General features: G+C 52.4%; 1 protein-coding gene across 1 annotated transcript in view; it reads right to left on the reverse strand.

The window, feature by feature from the left end:
- Positions 1-1,660: 1,660 nt before the first annotated feature.
- P2RY6 (pyrimidinergic receptor P2Y6) overlaps positions 1,661-21,310 on the reverse strand; it is a gene marked incomplete at its 3' end in the record, with an annotated part of 49,126 nt that continues 29,476 nt past the window's right edge. The window contains exon 3 of the mRNA XM_082660296.1: positions 1,661-2,681. Coding sequence (XP_082516422.1) covers positions 1,661-2,647 — 987 coding nt within the window. The 5' untranslated portion in view covers positions 2,648-2,681. The remainder of the gene's footprint in view (positions 2,682-21,310) is intronic.

Here is a 21,310-nt window from a genome sequence, read left to right on the forward strand (position 1 = left end):
TTTTTTTCTTAAAAGACTAGCTGCCTCCTAGCTAAAGGAGGAAGAAAAACCCTTGCAACCTCCCCTGCTTAAAGCTCCTTGTTTAGAAACCTCCTATGCCTATTCCTAGAGACAGACCCTAGAGGAACTTGTGTAAGCAAAAGGCGAAACCATTATAACAGTAACATTCATTGCATGCCTACTATGTTCCAGGCGTTGTTCTAAGTGCTTTGCACATATTAGTTAATTTAATCCTCACAACTTTACAAAATAGGTACCATTATTACTCCCACTTTACAGTTATGGAAGTTAAGGTATGAAGAGGTTAAATAACTTCCCCAGAGTAACACAGCTAGAAATGATAGACCCAGGATACACACCCAGGTGAACTGGCTCTGGGGTCTGAACCCTTTATGCTATTCTGCCTTGCAAGGGAAGCTGGGAATGGAATTTACCTGCGGCCCACAATTTCCACTCTTGGAAAAGTAACTAAGGGGTCGCAGTTCTTGGCATCCTGCTGGGACAGTCATCTGGGACTGGCTGCCGCGCTCAGCCTGGGCTGTTGGCGGAGGCCCTCTGCCTTCTGCTCCCCCATCTCTTACTCCCCCGTGACAGGCAGCTGAAGAGCCTGGTCTCAGATGCAAGATGGGTAACACCTGGACTGCTTGGCACAGCATTGCACTGTATGGGGACTAAGAACTAGTCTGTCTTCTGATGTCCCCACACATCTACCTCGCTGTGACCCAAAGAATCAAACTGCCTTCTGTCCAAATTGTCAGCCTCTCCAGCAAGGACACTTTCAATGGATTCCCAGGATGGGCCGGGGCCTGGTTTGCCCCCTTCCTCTACCAGCTGCAAGCACACCTCAGACATTACTGTGGAGTTGAACTCCTGCAGAGCCCTCCTTGGCTGAAGAGCCTTGGAGATTAGGCAGGGCTAAAAGAAAAATGCTGAAGAAGTTGTACAGTCCTTCCCCTCCCTGCCTTGTCCCTCTGCCCTTTCCTCTCTCCGCTCTAACCTTCTAAGGTGGAACGCTCCCTTTGCCATGGCTGGCTCTGCCAGTACTGGGTCTGTGTGGCATACTAGCAGCCATGGGCTGGCCACATTGTTCCACAGGAGGAAAACTGAGATCTGGGAGGAGGGAATAAGGAATGGAGGAGTAGTGAGCGGGGGTGGGGCGGGAGTGTGTGGAGATGAGGACAAGGAGCAGAGAGGACCAAATGAATGAATGGAACACAGCACATCCCCCAGAGATCTCATATTCATCCCTCAAAACCCAGCTCAAATGGCCCTTCCCAGAAGCTCTCACTTACGCCTCCCATCTTCTCTTATTCCCTTTATTGGTGACTCCAAAGTATGTAGCATACTCCTCAGTTACAGTACATGCCGTACTATATTTTTGTGAGCAGCTTAACTCTCTCCCCAACTCTCCACGGCTTCTTGAGACCTTCTGGAGAACCAGGCCCAGGCTTGTCTCTCTCTGTACCCACAGGGCCTGGTTCAGAAAAAGGGCTTAATAAATAGTTGCTGGTGAAGTTTTGGGGTCGGGGGGGGTCTCTATGCCCAGCTGAGCTAAGCTCTAATTCTCTGCATGGTTTGGGGCTGGTGGAGCTTTTGATGCCCCAGCCACAGTGGCAAACACAATGGTTGCCCAGACTCCACGTGTCCTGCCCCAGTGGACTCAGCGACCCTGTCGCTGCCACTTGGCTGTGAGTTTCTGTAGCAGCTCATGTGGCCGCCGGCGGAACTTCTTCTGGGTAAAGTAGAAGAGGATGGGGTCCAGCACACTGTTGGCACTGGCGAAGGGCCGTGTGCCCTTGTAGGCGGCCGCGAAGGCCTCCAGCACAGGGCAGGGGAGGCCAGGCGTAGAGCGCACCGCCAGGTAGGCTGTCTTGGTGATGTGGAAAGGCAGGAAGCTGATGGCAAAGGCAGCTGCCACCACCACAGCCATGCGGGCTGCCTTGCTGCGCCGCTCCCGGGCCACAGGCCCTGCTGGGCCGTCCTGGCGGCACAGACGACGGGCCAGGCAGCAGTAGCAGGCCAGCAGGGCAACAAAGGGCAGCAGGAAGCCGATGACTGTGAGGGCCATGCCATAGGGCATGTAGTGGGTGGCCAGGGCAGGTGGGCTCAGGTCATAGCAGACCGTGCGGTTACGCTGGATGCCTGTGGCAGCAAAGAGGGCTGTGGGCAGGCACTGGGTCGTCACGGCCAGCCATACAGCCCCACACACTAGCCAGGCAGCCCGGCGGCCCCCACGCTTGTGCCAGGGGGCCAGAGGGTGGCAGATGCCTAGGTAACGCTGGAAGCTGATGCAGGTAAGAAAGAGGATGCTGCCGTGTAGGTTGGCGTAGAAGAGGAAGCGGACCAGGCGGCAGGCGAGGTCTCCGAAGGGCCAGTGGTCGCCTTGGGCATAGTTGTAGATGAGCAGGGGCAGGGAGCAGGCATACAGCAGGTCCGCCAGGGCCAAGTTCAGGGTGTACACGGCCGTGCGGGTCAGGGCCCGGCGGGATGTGCAAATCTGGGCAATGACGCAGGCGTTCAGTGGCAGGCCGGCTGCCAGCACCACCGAGTACACGGGCGGCAGCAGTAACCGCTTGAAGTTCTCTTGGTAGACGCAGGTGGTGGGCGGCAAGCCCAGGGCCTGGCCTGTGTCATTGTCCCATTCCATGGCTGTTCAACTGGACTTCCTACATTCAGAGATGCTGGGGAAGCAACATACAATCTGTCAGTGGCCACACTCATTGACCACCCAGTAGGCCCCTGTCCCTCTCTGGGCCTTGATCTCCCCACCTGAACCATCTCTGATACTCACCACCCCACGGAAGCCCTCCACAGCCCTCACTTTAAGGAAACCTGGAATACTATAAAGCTCAAGCTTGGGAGAAATCCAATCCACTTTCTTGCTGTAATATTCACTTCCTACCAACCTTCTTGGTGAACTTCTATTCATCCTTCAAAACCCTAGTCAAATGTCTCCTCTGTAAGTGAAGATTGACAGACTTTGGTTTGAATCCCAACTCTGCTACTTACTAGCTGTGTGAACTTGAGCGAGTGATATGATGTACCTTATCTGAGTCTCAGTTTTCCCATCTGAAAAATGGGGGATTGATGTACCCACCTCAGGATGTCATAAGGTTATATGTCATATGTCAGGATGCCATAAGGTTAGAGGCACTAAATCATGCTATGCAGGGCTTCCCTGGGCTCCCTGGAGTTTGGAGATTGTGGTCATGGTGGGCCTGCTTGTCTATCTCTTCCCCACAGACTGCGAAGCTCCTCAGGAGAAGTGCCGGGTCTGGTGCCTCTCTGTATCTGAGAGCCCAAAATTGGGGCCCAGGGCAGGGAAGGCCCTGGTAATTAATTAATCAGCATGAGTAGAATGTCCACACTTCTGAGCTAAGGACAGTGCCCACCTCCTCAGCCTGGATTCCACCTTCCAAAGCCATGGTCATTCTTTTGGCTGCAGTCTTCCTATCTGTAGAATGGGGGAAGGAGGTGATTTAGGAGTTCCCTAAATCCTTCCACTGGACTTTTGGCTACAAAGGCGTGTCTGGCTGAACCACTAGGGCCACAACGCCCCCTGGTGGCAAGAGTGAAAACCGCTTCCCCCGAAGGCAAATGGCTGAGGGACCAACCAACTCCACAGCTACTTTACAGAGAGGGAAATCCAGGCACAGTGAGGGGCACTGACCGCTCAATCTTAGTGAGTTAGAAGCAGAGCCAGAACCAGAACCCAACTGACTAAGAGGAGGCAACTTAGTGTGACCCATGGACATGAAGTATAGAGGTTATAAATCTAGCTTCAGAGCTAGGCAGGCCAGGTTCAAATGCTGGCTCCCCTACTTCTATGCTGTTCTACAAAGGGGAGGTTGCTTGCCTTTTCTGGGCCTGTGTCCTTATCAGTAAAACTGTCATAGACCTGATATTCAGTAGGTGCTTAATAAATGCCATGCCATGCCATTGTATCCTACACCTCATCTGTCCACTCATCCCTTCAAGCTAGGTTTTGGGGGAGCCAGCAGCACAAATGCCTCAAGAGTTTCCCTGGTGGGATCAGTCTGACTTATTGATACTCACCTCCCAACTGGCATTTCCATATTTACTGGTGTCCAGAGAGAATTCACAACTTAAATCCAATGGTCCTGGAAGCCTTTGGGATAGTGAGTCAAATCACCCCCTCTCCCTATTTTACAGATGGGAAAAACTGAGGCCCAGAAAAAAACATGAAGTCCTGCAAATGCACTCAGAAGGTGACAGAGGGTTGAAGCTGAGTATAAGGGCTCTGGTCCAGACGCCCATGTTCAAATCCCAGCTCTGCCACATGTAAGCTTACCGGCCTTAGGCCCGTTACCGAACCCCTATGCTCGGCTTCCACACCTATAAAAGGGGATAATATAGTACCTGCCTCATAGGGTTGTTGTGAGGATCAGTGCCTAGCACAGGGTAAGGTGAGCTATTCGTTTTTTCTTTTTTTAAATTGGAGTATAGTTGATTTACAATGTTGTGTTAGTTTCAGGGGTACAGCAAAGCGAATCAGTTGTACATATACATATATCCACTCTTTTTTTTTAGATTCTATTCCCATATAGGCCATTACAGAGTATTAAGTAGAGTTCCCTGTGCTATACGGTAGGTTCTTATTAGTTATCTATTTTACATGTAGTAGTGTGTATATGTCAATCCCAATCTCCCAACTTATTCCTCCCGCACCCCTTACCCCCTGGTACAAGGTGAGCTATTCTTAATGTGAATATACCTGCTAAATAAAGTTATGAGATTTTAAAAAGTTAATTAGAGCAAAACATAACTCCTCAAACTAATTTCTCCCAACTTAAAATTTGATTTTGATGAAAATAGTTTACCCAGATTCGGGGCAACTGCAAAATGATGATGTTTGGATTCTCTAGTCTGTAACCCACATGCTACAACACCTTTAATTATCAAAGATTCTTCCTGTCCATGTGCAGGAGTGCTGGGCACCCAGCTAAGCAGTTAAGCATGAGGTAGAGGCCAGAGGAGGAGGCAGCAGTCCCCCCATTGTCACCAAGAAGCCAAGATTAGTACAGGCAAGAGAAAGTTCATTCATCTCTTCATTTGTTTGTTCCAGTCATTCTTTCATTCATGCATTCATTCTTCGTTTTCACACGCCAAACATTTAATGGGTCCACACTACTTGCTCATTGCATGTGGCATAGTGTACAGATGTAGATGTAGATAGACACATATACAGATATATGCACACACATACACACATTCATATACACATACATATGCTAGTCTGAGGGGGGAGACCAGTGTGAGCCACGGGATGGAAGAAACTTTTCAGAGGAGGATGAAAGACGGAGCAAGTCCCTGGTGGTTGAGGAAGATTTCCATGGATGGAGAGAGGTGTGAGGCCCCCAGGGGGGGGCCCAGGTGAGGAGGAAGAGGGCGCAGGCAGGGCCTGAGAGGAGAGCAGCGTGCTAGGACAGAAGGTTATGGTGAGGATGGAGAGCAGGTGGAAGGAACTGTGCTGCGCCCACCCCCCCTTTGGGGAGGTCTGTCGCCCTTGGACACCACCCTGAGAGAGAGCCCTCTGCCTCAGGCGACTGCAGTTTCCAGGTGTTTTCTGCCTCGCACTCCCTGGCGAGACTGGCCCTCCCGGAAGGAGGCAGGGGCTGCTCTAGGGGATCCAGGCAAGCCTTCAGGTCTGCTCCAGGAAAGGTCACACTGGCTTCCCGATCCACTCGCCTTCTGAGGACCTAGGAGTGGTGAGCTGTTCTCCCACTTCCCGGCAAGAGCTGGTCCCAGGGAGGGCTCGTGTCGTCCCTGCCTCTGGGCAGCAGCTGACACTCCTTCGAGTTCCCACACCTGTCACTCACTCTTGGGCCCTGTGCCCTGGACCAGCTCAGACCCCAGCCTCTTCCTGGGCTCCAGCTGCTCTGCCTGCGGTGGAGGGCTTTCTAGCTGGTGGCTCTGACTACATCCTTCCCTGTATCCCTCTGCCCTTTGAAGAAAAGCTCAAACTCTTGTCCTGACAGTCAAGCTCCCTGCCGAGCCCTCCAGCCTCATCTGAAGTACCCCAGATGACGTACTTCACTCTGCCCCTTCCTCTCTTGCCACACTGTTCTCAAGACACACAGCCATTCATGGCCAGAGATCCAGACTTCCTCTCGGGTTTCCCCATTTTTGCTGTTCCCGTCACACAAAATGCCATTTAACCCATCTCTGTTTGTCAAAACCCTAAGTCTCCACCAAGCTCCAGATCTAATCTTACTTCTGTCTTTTCTGATCCCCCAGTTGGGTGGAGTCCCTTCCTCTCTGCCCACCTCCCAAATCTGTGGACCTCCTTTAGGTCAGCGCTGGACCCAGCCTGCCTGCCCCCCTCCCCCACCCACCCTGGCCCACGGCCCCGAGATGTGCCAACACTTACATGCAGCCTCCTGTCCCTGAAGCGCCTTGGCGGCCCCAAGTGTGTTAGGTCAAGGGGAGGCCAGACATGCCCTGAGCCCAGGCTGTAACACCTCCGACAGGGCAGCTTCCTCTGTTTCCTGGCAGGGCTGTCTCCGATTGAAATAGCCCCTGCGGGGGCCTCCCCCCACCGCATCACCCTCAACACCAATGCCTAGCGGAAACTGAATCTAAGGAGTGAGGAGGCAGAGGAAAGATCTTCTTCCTGGAAACGTCCCCACCCCAGCAGACGAAAGCGGGTGATGAAGAGGCAGACAGAGGTGGGGGAGGACCAGAGGCTGCTGCTCTAAGGCCAGCCCCACAGACCCAGCAGCTTCCTTTCTCCTCAGCCCTCTCTCAGTCTATCCATCTATCAGATGGGTAGTTTGGTGATTAAAGAACTGTTGGTCTCTCTTTAGCTATAATACCCAGAGCCGTTTTCCTAGTCACTCCTCCATCCATCCCTCCTTTCTTCATCCACTCAGTAGCTCATTCACCGACCTGTCCATTCTTCTCTGTGGCAATCCACTTATGCACTCACTTATTCAGCCACCTTCTCCCTCCCTCCTTCCCTCTCTCCTTTTTTCCACAAGCGTGATCTTCCCACATTTCCCCACTTAGCAGTCACTGTTTCCTTGGACACTGCAGGCCCAGAGCTCCCTGGGAGTGAGGGGCGTGGGTTGTGGGGATAGAGCTGATGCCTGAGAACTCACCTGGGTGCATTCTCCCTGCCTGTGCCAAGCCCCTCCCAGGCCCCTCCGCACCACTGCACCAGGACTCAGAGCTGTTAGGACAACCAGAGGAGGAGATGTGGCTCCTTGCTGTCCCAAGGGGGGCAGCTCCAGTGGTGGAGAGAGTACTCAGGGGCTGACCTGGAGGAGGTGGGCTTTCATTTGGAGTAGCTGAGGCAAATAGGGACAGAATGGTACAGGAAAAGATCACTGCCCAGGGAGTTCGAGGCCCAGGTTCTTGTTCTACCTTGGTACCTACTTACTTTGTGACTCTGGACAAGCCCCTCCCCCTCTCTGACCCCCCTCAGTACAATGTGGTCATACTGGCCACCAGTATGTTGTGAGGGTGACCTGCCAAAGGGAGGGAGGACTCTTTCTACCTTCTAAGGTATAAGCACCGATCTCACTCCCAAACCCATTTTACAGGCAAGGGGATTGAGGAACCGAGGTGGGGCCAAAAGTTTGGAACAAACTGAGAAAATTCAGGTTTGAACTGCTGGTAAGCACTTGGTCAGTTGTGCATGGATTGGCCACCTACTGCTTATTCAAGTCTGTGCTAGGAGGTCGCTTGTGCCTGCTGAGAGTGTGGACCTCCTGGTCTGATTTGCGCTGTGCTAGGGCTCAGGAGGGCAAGGAGGCCTGGCCTTCATCCCAGCAGCCAGTTCTCTGCTGGGTTCCCAGGACAACCTCCTGTGGTCACCCCCACCGGGGTGTCTGTCCCAAGCATGGGAGCAGGTCCGAGGACTTGCTGAAGAGGTCAGCCCCAGCGTAGGGCTTGGGTCTCAGTTCCTGCCATCTGGATGGGGCCCTGAAGGGAGAGCTCAGGTCTTAGGGGACATGGGTACACCTGGAAGGGCTCCTGGAGAAGGCATGTCTACTGCTGGGCTTTACTGGGCTGGGGTGACTTGGACACATAAAAAGAATGAAAAGGGCATCCCAGGCAGGAGGCACAGAGGTAGGAAACGAGTCTACCCTGTGCGAGAAATGAAGAATAAATATTGCAGCCAGAGCATGGGATGAGTTGTGCGAAGAGGGGACAAGATGGGAAGCCTGACGGGGGTGGCCTGTCATAAAACCTCAAGCAGAGCCCAGGTGCCACTGCTTTGCTCCCAAGCCTGCCAGGGCTCCCAGCCCAGCCTCAGCCTTCCCCACCAGGCTTTCCAGCCCTTGGACCTATCACATGCTGTTTCCTCTGCCTGGGATGCTCTCACTCACCTTCTCTAAATAATCTCACTTATCCTTCCTTGTAGTTTTCTAATCTGTAAAATGAGAGTGATCATTGGTACCCTACTACATAGGCTGTTGTAAGAATTAACTGAAACCATGTATGTGAGCGGCCCTGGTACACCATAAATACTCAAAAAATGGTTTTTTGTTTTTTGTTTTTTGCCGCACCGCGCGGCTTGCAGGATCAGGGATTGAACTTGGGCCCTTAGGCAGTCAAAGTGCAGAGTCCTAACCACTAGACAACCAGGGAATTCCCAGACATTTGTTAACTGAATGAATCAATTCCAGGCCCAGCTTTGGGCTCCCTCAGTCCACCCCAGCCTCCACTGATTTCCAAGTCCTCAGCGCCAGGTGTCCTTCACTTAAGTGCCTTCCCTGTGCTGGATGTTTTATCTGCAGTTCTGGGCTGGTAGTGGTTGAGATTATTCTCTCCATTTTATCGAGGAAGGAAGGCTAGTGAGTTTCCCAAGGTGTGCGAGACTGGTGGCATTTCAACAAGGTCCTCCTCACTCTACAGCCACCTTCCCCATTGTTGCCCCCAAATCCATGCTTAGATGGTCAAGCCAGAGAATTCCCCGGGGAGTGTCTTCCCTGCACTCAGGGCCTTTGGCCATGAGATGGCGCCAGGAGATTGCTCAGGATGGCCAGCCTCGCGCCTTCCGACAGCAGCCCTAAGATGAGGGCTGGGGGCAGGTCTCCAGACCGCAGGGTCCTCCCCTCTGCGGCTGGCACTGAGCAACCTCAGTTCCTCCTGACCCACTCCCCAGCCTTTCTCCCATTTATGCCTGGATAAGCTCAAGCCTTGTTCTCAGATCCCTCACCTGGGCTCTCAGGAGCCACTGGGGACATGGGCAGGGCGTAGCGCCAGTGCTGAGCCCTATCTGGCTGAGGGAGAGGCCTGGGGAGTGTCTCCCTGACACCAAGCTTTCACCGTCCATCTCCACTCCAGGCACACCTTCAGCGGAAACACTGAAATCCCTCACCCCACCTCTGCCATTTCCTTTTTTCAATTCAGGCAACAGCGCATAGGGTTTGTTTCTGCCTATAGCAGAAGCAATTAAGTTTAGACATGAGGAAGAACTGATAGGGGTTGAAGCTCCTTGGGCTGCTTGGATCCTGTGGTCTCAGGATACCCCTTTAGATGACTTGGCAGCCTCACTCCATCCCAAACCCCACCCCAAGGCCCTCTTATCTGGAAGGGATGAAGAGGCCTGACTACCAGAGGCAGCAGCTGGAAGTCTGAGCCATCGCCTGCCAGCTGGCCAAGAACCAACTCAGACCAGGCTGGACGTGGGAAGAGACCTCCTAACCTTGGCCTGACTGCCTTCTGGGTAACGAGACCTGGAAACCCCCTTGTCTGCCCCTTGCTTCTAAGCTTAGCAGCAAGGGCACAGGATGACAGAGACCAAGACCAGGCTTCCTTCCTCTGAGGAGTCAGACAGGCCGGGATGCATCACCGACTTGCTGTGTGACCCAGGGTGAGCCACCTACCCTCTCGGTGCCTGAGGTGCCACCAGATAAACGGCTAGATTCCTGAGACCAGTGCCTCCCAGGCACCCAGGGAACAGGGTGCCCCAGGGAGGCACCCAGGGAACTCCTGGAGGAGTTTCGGTCTCACCTGTGGTGTCAGGCTGGCCACTAAGGCAGGCAAACTTGGCAGTAGGAGGGCACAGGGAGACTTGATTTCTCTTTTCTTTTTCCACTTCCCCTTCTTGCCTCCTGCTCAACAGGAAGGAGTTCAAGCTGGAACTGAAACAGTCATTTTGAGTACAAGGAAGGGGAAGCTGCAGCCTTGGGGAATTTGGGGGTTGAGGCTGCAGAGCCCCCAGCCTCCAAGCCTGCACGCCATCACTCCCTTTTTTTGAAAACTTTTTGGCCATGCTGCATGGCATATGGGATCTTAGTTCCCCGACCTGACCAGGGGTCGAACCTGCCAGTTTTTCTCTGGCCTCCACAGGTTGAGCAAAGAGGAAACTTGCATCTCCTGCGGCTCTACTATGCACAGGCCCCAGTTGCCCATCCGTGAGCTCATGTAATCCCCATCACAATCTGGACAGATGTTTTTATTGTGCAAAAATACTTCATATGGGGACTTCCCTGGTGGCGCAGTGGTTAAGCATCCACCTGCCAATGCAGGGGACACGGGTTCGAGCCCTGGTCCGGGAAGATCTCACATGCTGCGGAGCAACTAAGCCCGTGCACCACAACAACTGAGCCTGCGCTCTAGAGCCCGCAAGCCACAACTACTAAGTCCACGTGCCACAACTACTGAAGCCCACATGCCTAGAGCCCATGCTCTGCAACAAGAGAAGCAACCACAATGAGAAGCCCACGCACCGCAATGAAGAGCAGACCCCACTTGCTGCAACTAGAGAAAGCCCGCGCACAGTGACAAAGACCCAGTGCAGCCAAAAATAAAAATAAAAAATAAATAAATTTATTAAAAAAATATACTTCACATGCCATATCTCATTTACTCTTCACAGTTACAATTCCCACTTTGCAGATGAGGAAGCTGAGGCCTGGCAAAGTTAGCAAGAGGTTCTCTCTTAGGCATGTGTATAAGGAGGTCTGAGATCACGGTGACCTGGTGGGCCCAGGGCTGAGAAGTCACAGGTCAGCCTCGGGGTGAGGAACTGTGGGACAGAGCACAGGGCCCCAGAGAACAGCTGTGACAGGGCAGCCCCTGTCAGCAGGAGAGTCCATAATGGCCAGCTTTCCAAGTCCATGCCCATGGGGCTGTAGCAGCTCCCACCCAGGGTCCTGGGAGATCCCAGGACCTTCCAATAAACCCCCTTCCCTGGAGCTAGTGTGAGAGGGTTCCTTGCCTGGAGCCCCAGGCTGCCCCATTTTTTAAATCTCCCCATGGAGGTGTGCCATTTGGATCCCCCTTCAAGAAAGACCTTGCTGTTTAGCTGCAAGGAGTACAGTTGGCTGACAGCCTCCATTGGTGCCTTCAAAACCCGCCCATCCTCCCAGATAACCAGGCTCCAGTCCGCTGGGGAAGAGATGGCCTGGGTCCAGTTCTCTGTCCTGTCCTGCAGGCCATCATTGTTCCTCTGTCATTTCTCCCACCCACTTCCCAGACCCCCTTCATGATGATGGCCTCCCTTCCTTCCTCTCCTGGAGTCTTTTTTTTTTTTTTTTTTTAACTTTTTGGCCATGCTGCATGGCATATGGGATCTTAGTTCCCCGACCTGACCAGGGGTCGAAACTTCTCCCCCTGCAGTGGAAGCACGGAGTCTTAACCACCTGACCGCCAGGGAAGTTCCTCTCCTGGAGTCTTGAGGATCTGGGAGAGGTAGGCCTGTGGTGACCTAGGTCTGCCAATGAGACAAGAGTGGGCTCCTCAAGCCCTGTAACTAGCTCAGGGGTGGACGGGCAACCTTCACTGGGCGCCTCAAATTCTGGAGCTTCTGTTGGAACACTGGGAAGGAGACAGGTTTCCCACTGAGTTTGCAAAGCTGGTAGGACGTAAGCTGGTAGGCTGCTGCAGCCAGGCTAACTGTCCTACGAACTGAAGATACTACCACCAGGGAGGAGACTGTCCAAAATAAAGCCAAGGGATGGCAGAGTTGAGAGGTGGGAACACGCAGGTTCCTGAGAACACCATTGAGCACCTGCTTCCGGCTGTACCTGAAGCTTTACCTTTCACTGGACTTTTTGAAGGCATGAGCTAACAAATTCCCTTTTTGCCTCAATCTGTTTGGCCTAGGATTGTCACTTGAAATCAGGAGTCCTGCCTATAGTCCTGTGCCCCCATTCCTCCCCTTTCTGCTTTCAACAGCCCATCTTTACAGCTTTGGCCTCAGAACCCTAATATCCATGCAGTGGAGGCTGGAACTGGCAATGAACCTGGAGGTCACCAGCAGAGGGGCAGGTAGGGACTGAGGGACTGTCAGGTCAAGCCTGGCTTCCACGGGGCAGCCAGGGAAGCTCCCCAATTCACTTTCCATGGGGAGAGCCCCTCTTCCATCAGCTTCCAGGGTAACCACTGTGTCATCCCAGTAGCTCCTGAGAAGGAAACTAGAAAGCTAGAAATCCAGGGTCTAGTCCTAGATCCATCACCCACTTGCTGTGTGATCCTGGGGCAGTCATTTCACCTCCACAAGCCTCATTTTTCTGAACAACTTCACTGCTACAGTTCCTTGGCTACCCAGCAAGTGCCATCCACTGAGCTAAGTGCTTTTGCGGCAGGATCTCTTTCACTCCTAGCCCTGTGTGGTGGCCTGTTTATCCCCATTTCACAGACAAGGAACTGGGCTTCGAGAAGGCTGGTGTCTTGCCCAAGGCGACACAGTGAGTCAGTGGTGAGCCAGGACTAAGACACGGCTCTGAATAATGATAAAGTTCATGCTCAGGAAGAGAGATGACATTTCCCTACAGGAAAATTGAGGCCAGAGAGATCAGGAGCTTCCCCAAAGTACACAGTAAATCCACCATGCCACCCTGTGTCTCGGGAACACAGTGTCCTGAGACAGGACAAAGGAATGGGGACTGGGCATCAGGGCAGAAAAGAACAGCCCAAGGGGCGATGTCAGCCAGACTCCCTCCCTTCTCTTCGTCAGGAATTTGGGACAAGGTCTGCTTTCCCTTTGTGGTCCCAGAGACCAGCACAGGCTGCAGCTCCCAAGAGACACTGGGAAATGTAGAATGAGTGGACCCCGTCTGTAAAGATGAGCCTCAGGGCTCTGTCCTTGGTGCTGCCTGGCAAAATAAAACAAAATAAAGCAAAGCAAATTTTTGGCTTGGCTGATGACATAGAATACGCGTCAGGGGGAATGAAGGTCACGGCTACAGGAATAGCACCTCTGAGACTTCTCGTGACCCCCAGCCCCTGACCCTCAGGAAGGGCAGGCCACCAACACTGCCTGAGTGTTCACTGTGGATCATGGTCCTACCCATTTCACAGACAGACACTGAAGCCCCCAAGGTAGGCAACCATGTCCACAGCTCTCACAGGCAAGGTTTAGGTGCAGAGAAAATCTCAGAAGACCCCTCACTGCCCACAGAAGGCAGCCCTCTGCCTTCACCCTGCTCTGACCATCTCTGGTAGCGGAGCCCACCTGGCAGACACAAGAGACTCAACTGGACCCCAGAGCCCTGGGTCAATGACAAGGCTCTGAGATCTGGATCCTCGGGCCGGAGAGGCCTTAAGAGCACCTGACCCAGAGCTCTCCACAACCCCTCAGAGAAGGGAGGCTCCCTGAAGCCTCTTCGATAGGCTTGTCTGGCCCCTGCTCACATATGTCCCATGACAGGGAGCTCACCCCTTCTCTCCCAGGCCACTGAATTCCACCTTGAGAAAGCTCAGTGAGACATATGCTTTGCCATTCCAAGTCCTGAGAGCTGCCCCATCACTGCTTCTGTTCTGTAGTCCAACCTGCCTCTGGGGCCCCAGAACTTGGCTGCCCTCAACCCCCTAGGACATCCTGCAGAGACTGTCCCATTCATCAGCTGGTCTTCATTCCCATGAGCAAGTCCAGTCACGTCCAGGCCCAGGGAACCTAGTAGCGGAGCCCAGAAACCAGGCATGAGGCCAGGAGGCCATAACCATTTCCAAACCTGAGGACAGAGCCCTTTTCCTCCGTCCTGTCTCATTCCCTGCCTGGGGGCTGTGAGGGGGGCATGGTCTCTTCCCTCACCTTCAGATGTCAGCCATGTGGCACTGGGGCCCCCATGTGTGGCCAACCCAGTGTGGGAGGAGCAGCACATTGTGGGCATCTGAGAGGTGGCCTGGGGGGAATAGATCAAAGTCAGGGCAGCTGCCAGGCTCAGGGTGTCATGTGGAGGGGTCAGCGGGTGGCACAGGGGGTCCTGCCACGGAGCACGTTTTTGTGTGTGGAGTGTGTATGAAAAACACAGGACAGACCTCATCCCCTTCAGGTGGTCACTCAAACAACATCTTCAGGGGGAGGCCCTCCCCCTCCACTCTAGTGAAAATTGCAACCTCCCACTAGCACACACACGCCTCCGCCTCTGCTGTATTTTTCTCCTTAGCATGTACCATCTTTTTCTTTTTTTTCTTTCTTTTTTTTTTTTGAGACATCAATGGTTTATTGGACAGGGAAGCATGTACCAGATTTAAATGTATTATTTTATTTGTTTGCTTATTGTCTGCCTCCTCCCACCAGAACATAAACTCCACCAGGGCAGGGGTTTTCATGTTTTCTTCACTACTGCAACCCCAATGCCTAGGATGGTGCCTGACACATAGTAGGTACTCTATAAAGTATTTGTTGGATGGATGGATGGATGGATGGATGGATAGATGGATGGATGGATGGATGGATGGATGGATGGATGGATGGATGGATAGATGAATTTCTAGGGGTAGCTCGAGAACAGAGAAGATATAGGGACAGAAATCTGACTGGGGGCATAGGGGACTTGGCTCAAGGCTGTGTTTTATCGCAAGCTGCAGTTGGTACTTGCAACATGTGTTTATTGGAGATTAGGGGCCGGTAGAGACCTGTGGGGCTGCCTCTAACTGGTTGTGTGTGTGAGATTCAGGCTGTGAGCAGTCCCAGCTGAGAAGGGTGAACAGGACATGGCCTGGTGGGCCTGGACTGCCTGCCTCTCCCTCCTGCCCTGTCCAAGGTCTCCATCTCCCCAAACCCCTACACTGGCCCTGCTTTCCCCCAAGAGCCTCCAGCCTCCAAGCCTGCACACCATCACTCCCTGTGCACCAGGGCCTCTGATTTGGAGGCCTCCAGCACCCTGGGCCAGCACCTTCTTGGCCCCTCTCCCTTCCTTTGCCAGCCTGGACCTCCACCCCAGGACCCCAGACTCCTGAGAACACAGCCCATCCATTTGTATCCCTCATTCCTGGTACCAGCAGCCTGCTCAGCCCTGCACTACAGAGCTGAGTGTGGATGGAGGAATGTGACTCAGCCCAGGGCCCTGAGGCCCCACAAACTGGTTGCCACCCCACTTGGCTGGGCTCCCAAACTTTCACCTGTCCCAGAGCGGCCCCTCTCCCTTCTTGTCCAAGACTTTGCCCTATCTTTCTTGTCAGGCCTACCCTCAATCCCAATAGCCCTCAACTCATACTTCAGAGCAAAGGCAGGCCTTTCCGAGGGGCCCCCCTTCAACTTCCTGGCCATCTAAATAAATCCAAGCCTGCTTCCCTCTCTCCTCATTCCTCCTATGCCTCAGGCCACCTCCTCCTGTGTGGATGCCCACCCCCTGCCAGCTCCACCCCTCAGCCCACAACACTTTCCATCCTCACCTCTCACCTTAGCAGCACCTCTTCCTTGACCCTGTGCCTCTCCAGCTGTGTCTTCTTCCTCCCTTCACAATCAAGCTTCTGAAAGAGTCCTTGCTGCTCTGCCTCTACTTCCTCCCTCCTTGCCCCCATTTCTCACACCCCTACCCGAGGGCAGGGTAGAGCAGGGAGTCTTTGGGCCCAGCTCAGGGGAGAGCGTTGGGCACCCTGTCCTTCTAGGTGAGGCTGGGAGCCTATGACTGTCTGAGCTCCATCATAAGCAAATCTCAATCTCAGAAGTGACCTTGATGCAATAGACGTTTGGAAAAAAACAAGCCACTTCTGTTTGACGTCGCCCCTGCTGAGGCTGGTGCAGGACTGGGGGAGGGGAGCCACCTCTGTGGCTTCCAGAAAAAGGCCTGGACTCTGCTGAGAATTTGGGGTGGAGCTCGGGATAGGCATGGCACCTCCAGAACATCTGTTTAGGTGGGAACTGGGTGATTCTGGAGGGGGTAGGTGAGAGGACTGATACCTCTGCATAGCTCATGATATGGGTTTGAGAAAACATCAATTGTCTGTATCACAGAATAGGATGGGCTGTCGATCATGGGGCAGGTGTGGGTGGGAGGCACAAAGCTCGCCCAGCTATCCCCCGGCATCACTCCTGATCATACAAAATACGAGGGTCCACTCCCGAATGGGTCTCTCCTCAGAGCTCCCTGGAAAACCCAGAATTCTTCAAGCCCATTAATTCCAATTCTCCAAGTCAGTCCCATACACTCTCCGCAACCTACCCCTACCCCTGGGTGGGGTCCAGGTCAGTGAGAGCCCAATGTCCATTCCTGGCATCCGCACCCCTCTGCCACCCATCACTGCTCCCTCTGCAGATCTTGGTACTTGGCAGACCTGGTTTCCACCCTGGCTCTGCAGCTTATAAACAGTGACTCTAGCTCTCTGAGCTTTAGTGCCCTTCATTATAAAATAGAGATAACCATACCCATCTCACAGTACTGTTGGGGCTCAAATGCAGGAATGATCTAGAACGCCCAGCCCAGAATCTGGTGCAAGCAGGTATTCACTCAGTGGGGCTTTTATTATCACTCAAAATTTTATCACAGACCAGCTTAGAAATGGCCTCACTTTCAGTCTTTGCTTATTTACCCACTCACTCACTCACTTATTCACTCATTCGTTCATTTCCCATGCGTTTGCAGGGAGCCTTAAAATGTGCAGGGACTTCACTGGGCTTTGGACCTCGTCCTTGAAAAGCCTCAGCGGGTGGGAAAGACAGATGAGGGGGTCTCTGGGAAGACAAAGGAGGCCCCTATTCTTGCCTGGGTTATCAAGGAAGGCTCCCTGGAGGAAGTGATTCTTTGATGGACTGTGGACAAAGAAGCGGAGGGTGTTGTTCCCCACAGACAGACCTGCTAGAGATAGGAGGGCACGGGTATCTGCAAGTGTTCGTGTTTGCAGGAGGTGAGGCAGAGAGGTCAACAGAGCTAGGTCCCAACAGGCCTCACCCAAATGCCAGGCTACAAATTTGGCCTCTGCATGGTGGGCGTCAGCCAAGGAGCCCTCGATGGTTTGTAAAGCAGGGCAGGGGGGTGAGCAGAGTTGAGATTTAGGAGGTTCCTTGTGCTGCTGGATGGAGGATGGATTGGATGTGGTTAGAGTTCAGGTCAGAGACAGTAGCCTGAAGTGGCTGGGACAGGGAGGCTGCAGGGCCAGCTGGTGGTAGGGCCAAATCAGGGGCCTCGGATGCCTGGCTCACAGCAGCCTCTCACCCCTCCTCTGCACACCCCTCCACCAGCCTTGACGGCCATCATGCTAGAAAGACAGATTGGAGGGGTCAGGTTCTCAGAACACAGATGAAAATCCAAGGCCCAGAGCGGCTGAAAGGCTGGTCTACAGCCTTGTAGAGTCTACAGGGGTCTTCTACCCCTGAACCTGTTCCCAAGCCTGCTGCATTAGTCTGACCCTCCGCTCCAGGGGAAGCAAGGGTGTGGCTTTGGTAGATGGAGACTCAGAAGAGTCTGGAAGGATGACTTGTTCCAACTGCCTGGGCTGCGTAGGCCCTCCCGTCTCAGAATGGGGAGGGGGGCCTTAGAGCTTCCCGAGTTCTCTCCTCTCCTCCTTCACACCCATTTAGCAGCTGAGGAAACTGAGGCCCAGAGAAGAGAGGCATCCGGCTCCCGAGATAAACACAGCTCTCTGGGTCTTGGGATGGATGTCAGGTGTGGGAGACAGAATCCTTGGGTCCTAGCCTCAGCCCTGCTGCTGCGCAGCTGGATTCATGATTCCTAAGGACACTCAGCTGGTGAGGGTGGAATGCCTGCGGCACCAGCATCTGGCCCTGGGCCTGCCCTTGTGCCCAGCACCGTTCCCAAGGCGCTTCTCTTCCATTCCAGCCGCTGGAAGGCATGGCTGAGGAGGACAAAACAGGGAGGAACCATCTGCTCCCAGGAACTGAGGGTCTGGGCTGGTCCCTCCTTTGCCAGAGGAGCCCAGGCCCCACCCTGCCTGAGGGGACAAACGATCCCATCAGCACAGCTCAGCCGAGCTGTGCCTCAGCCCCACAAGCTCTCCCAGGGCGGGCTTGGTAAGGATGCCCAGCTCTGGTCCCTGGCGCTTGCAGACTTGACCAAGCCCCCTCAGCGTCTGGCCTTGCACTTGACCTGGACCCTACCCAGGGGAGGGGATGGACTGTGGGGAGGGTATGGGATTGCACGACAGAGACGGGGTTACTAACTGGTTAAAGTGGTCAGTGCTCATCGCATTTCCCCGATGGGAAACCTGAGGCCCCACTTCAAATTAATTACCAAGCCCTGTTCGTTCTCCATCTTTACACCTGTCAGACTGTCCCTTCCTCTCATCCTGTGGTCCCTGCCTCAACCCAGTCAGCAGCCACTTCATGCTCTGTGTCTTCTATGCAGGCAATGCATCCCCTTTCTGCAGTTAGAGAGGTCCTTGCTCAGCAAAAATCTAACTTCTTCACTCCCCTGCCTAAGCATTTTATGGCTTAGGGCAAGCCGGGGCCCTGACGACCCCTCTGTTCTCAGCACTAAGGCCTGCCCCTCACACACAACCCACTAGGCCCTGAGCTACTTTCACTTCCTGAGACCAGCTGCGCTCTCCTTTGCAGCCCAGTCAGTGCTGTTTTTGCCCCTGGATTGCCCTCTCCCCACACTGCAGCTGGCAGGCTCCTGCTGGGAACTCAATGGCACAGGAGACCCAGGTCCTGCCCTCAGGAGCTCAGCCTAGACAAGGGACATGTATCTGAAGACCCACAATCTGAGGCAGACATCCTGCTCCAGAGCCCTGTGGGAGCCTAGACAGGGAGCGATGGTCCTGCAGGCCGGAAAGGCTCAGTAGAGGAGGTGGCAATGAAATGGCCAAGTGCGCACAGAGGCAAAGGTCATTTCAGGCAGAGAAAACAGCAAGGGCAGAGGCTGGGTGAGGCACACTGAAGGATGGTGAACACAGCTGGAGCAGCCAGTATGCCAGCAAATGTGGTCAGAAAAGAGGCTCCAACTTATAATAATAATGATACAAGCACTGAACCCTTACTGGGTGCCAGATATACAATACTCCATTTAATCCTCATAATGACCCTGTGAGATTAGACTGGTATTATCTTCATTTTATACCTCAAGTGGGGAAACCAAGGCACAGAGAGGTTAGCTGACTTGCCTGAGGTAGCACAGGTAGAAGGAGTGGCTACTGGGCTATGAACCCAGGCAGTGCGGCTACAGAGTCTATATTCTTAGCTCCTACAGTAAGGGCTGGGGTAGGGAGGTTCTCAGGTGGCAGGGAGATCCAGCCCCTCCATTGCTCTGCTCAACCTGCCTGGGACCCAGCTTGCTTAGGCTCACCTGCTCACTAATCACAGGGTCCCATAAACATTGCCTCCTCCAGGAAGTCTTCAGGAACCAACTAAAAGGATTCTCTCTACTTCCAGTAGCCCCCATGGGAAATCTGAGATGAGGCATGTCCTTTCAAACACAGCCTCCCAACCCCAGCTGTCTATCAGATTCCTAGACCCCTTCTGGGGAGGAGTTTGCCTGTCAAGCATCTCTGCCTATAGGGAGCCCTGTCCTCCATTCCATGGTAATCTTGTTCATTCAAGGTGGACACCTGAGCCAGAGCTGATCAATCAGAGCATCCATCCAGACCCCTTACCAGTGACTGGTTCAGGGGGAACCAATTAGCGTCTACCCCAGGATTTGGGTGGAACCAGCGTGAAAGTTTCTCTCCCAGGATTATTAGCCATGAGGGCCATGGAAGCCTGGTGCTTCTGGAAAGAACTTGGATGAGACTGTAGGAAGCCAGTAGAAAATCAGGAGAAATGATACAAAAAGAGAGACTGCTGATGGCATCACTGTAATTGCTGAATCTAACCATGTCTGATCTAGGTCTACTTTTGAATTTTCCTTTACATTCACTAACACTGTTCTTGCCCAAATTAGTTGCATTTGTTGTGTGCAATCAAAACAGACCTGACCAATATGACACCGAAAGCACAGGCAACAAAAGAAAAAATAAATTGGATTCCATCAAAACTAAAAACTTTTGAGTATCAAAGGATACCATCAACAGAGTAAAAAGGCAACCCACAGAATGGGAGAAAAATATTTGTAAATCACACATGTGATATGGGATTAGTATCCAGAATATATAAAGAACTCTTACAACTCAACAACAACAAAGAAACCAATTCAAAAATTGGCAAAAGACTTGAACAGACACTCTCCAAAGAATATATCCAAATGGCTAATAAGCACAGGAAAAGATGCTCAACATCACTAATCGGTAGGGAAATGCAAACCAAAACTACCATGAGATACCACCTCACACTCATCAGGATGGCTATTATAAGAAAAAACATTAAATAACAAGTGTTGGTAAGGATGTGGAGATATTGGAACCTTTGCGCGTTGCTGCTGGGAATGTAAAACGGTGCAGTTGCTATGAAAAACAGTATGGCAGTTCCTCACAAACAAAACAAACATAGAAATACTAAAAGATCCAGCAGCTTCACTTCTAGGTGAAAAGAATTGAAAGCAGAGACTCAAACAGATATTTATATAAATGCCAATGTTCCTAACAGCATTATTTACAATAGCTTAAAGGTAGAAACAACCTAAGTGTCCACGCATGGAAGAATGGATAAACAAATGGTGGTATATATATACAATGGAATATTATTCAGCCTCAAAAAAGGAAGGAAATTCTGACACATGCTATAACATGGATGAATCTTGAAAACATTATGCTAAGTGAAATAAGCCAGATACAGAAGGACAAATATTGTATGATGCCACTTATATGAGGTACCTGAAATAGTCAAATTCATAGAGACAGAAAGCAGAATAGTGGTCACCTGGGGTTGGGGAGAGAGAAATGGGGAGTTATTGTTTAATGGGTAGAGTGTTTCATTTGGAGGTAAAATAGTTCTGGATTTGGATAGTGGTGATGGTTATATAAAAATGTGAATGTGCTTAATGCCACTGAATTGTACATTCAAAAAAGGTTAAAATGTTTTATGTATGGCATAAGAAATATATATTTTATCTTTGCCCCTGGTTCCTCACACAGAGCTCCTAAATCCCTTGGAATTTCCTGAGTGATAGGAGCAACTTTTGTTAACAAGTTCACTCTTGGCAGGCACCTAGAGAATAGAGAACTTCAGGATGGGGGCGGGTTGCCAGAAAGAACAAACCTTGATTAGAAGCTTAGA

This window comes from Grampus griseus (genome assembly GCF_964374135.1).
Source record: "Grampus griseus genome assembly, chromosome: 8".
In the NCBI taxonomy this organism is placed as follows: domain Eukaryota; kingdom Metazoa; phylum Chordata; class Mammalia; order Artiodactyla; family Delphinidae; genus Grampus; species Grampus griseus.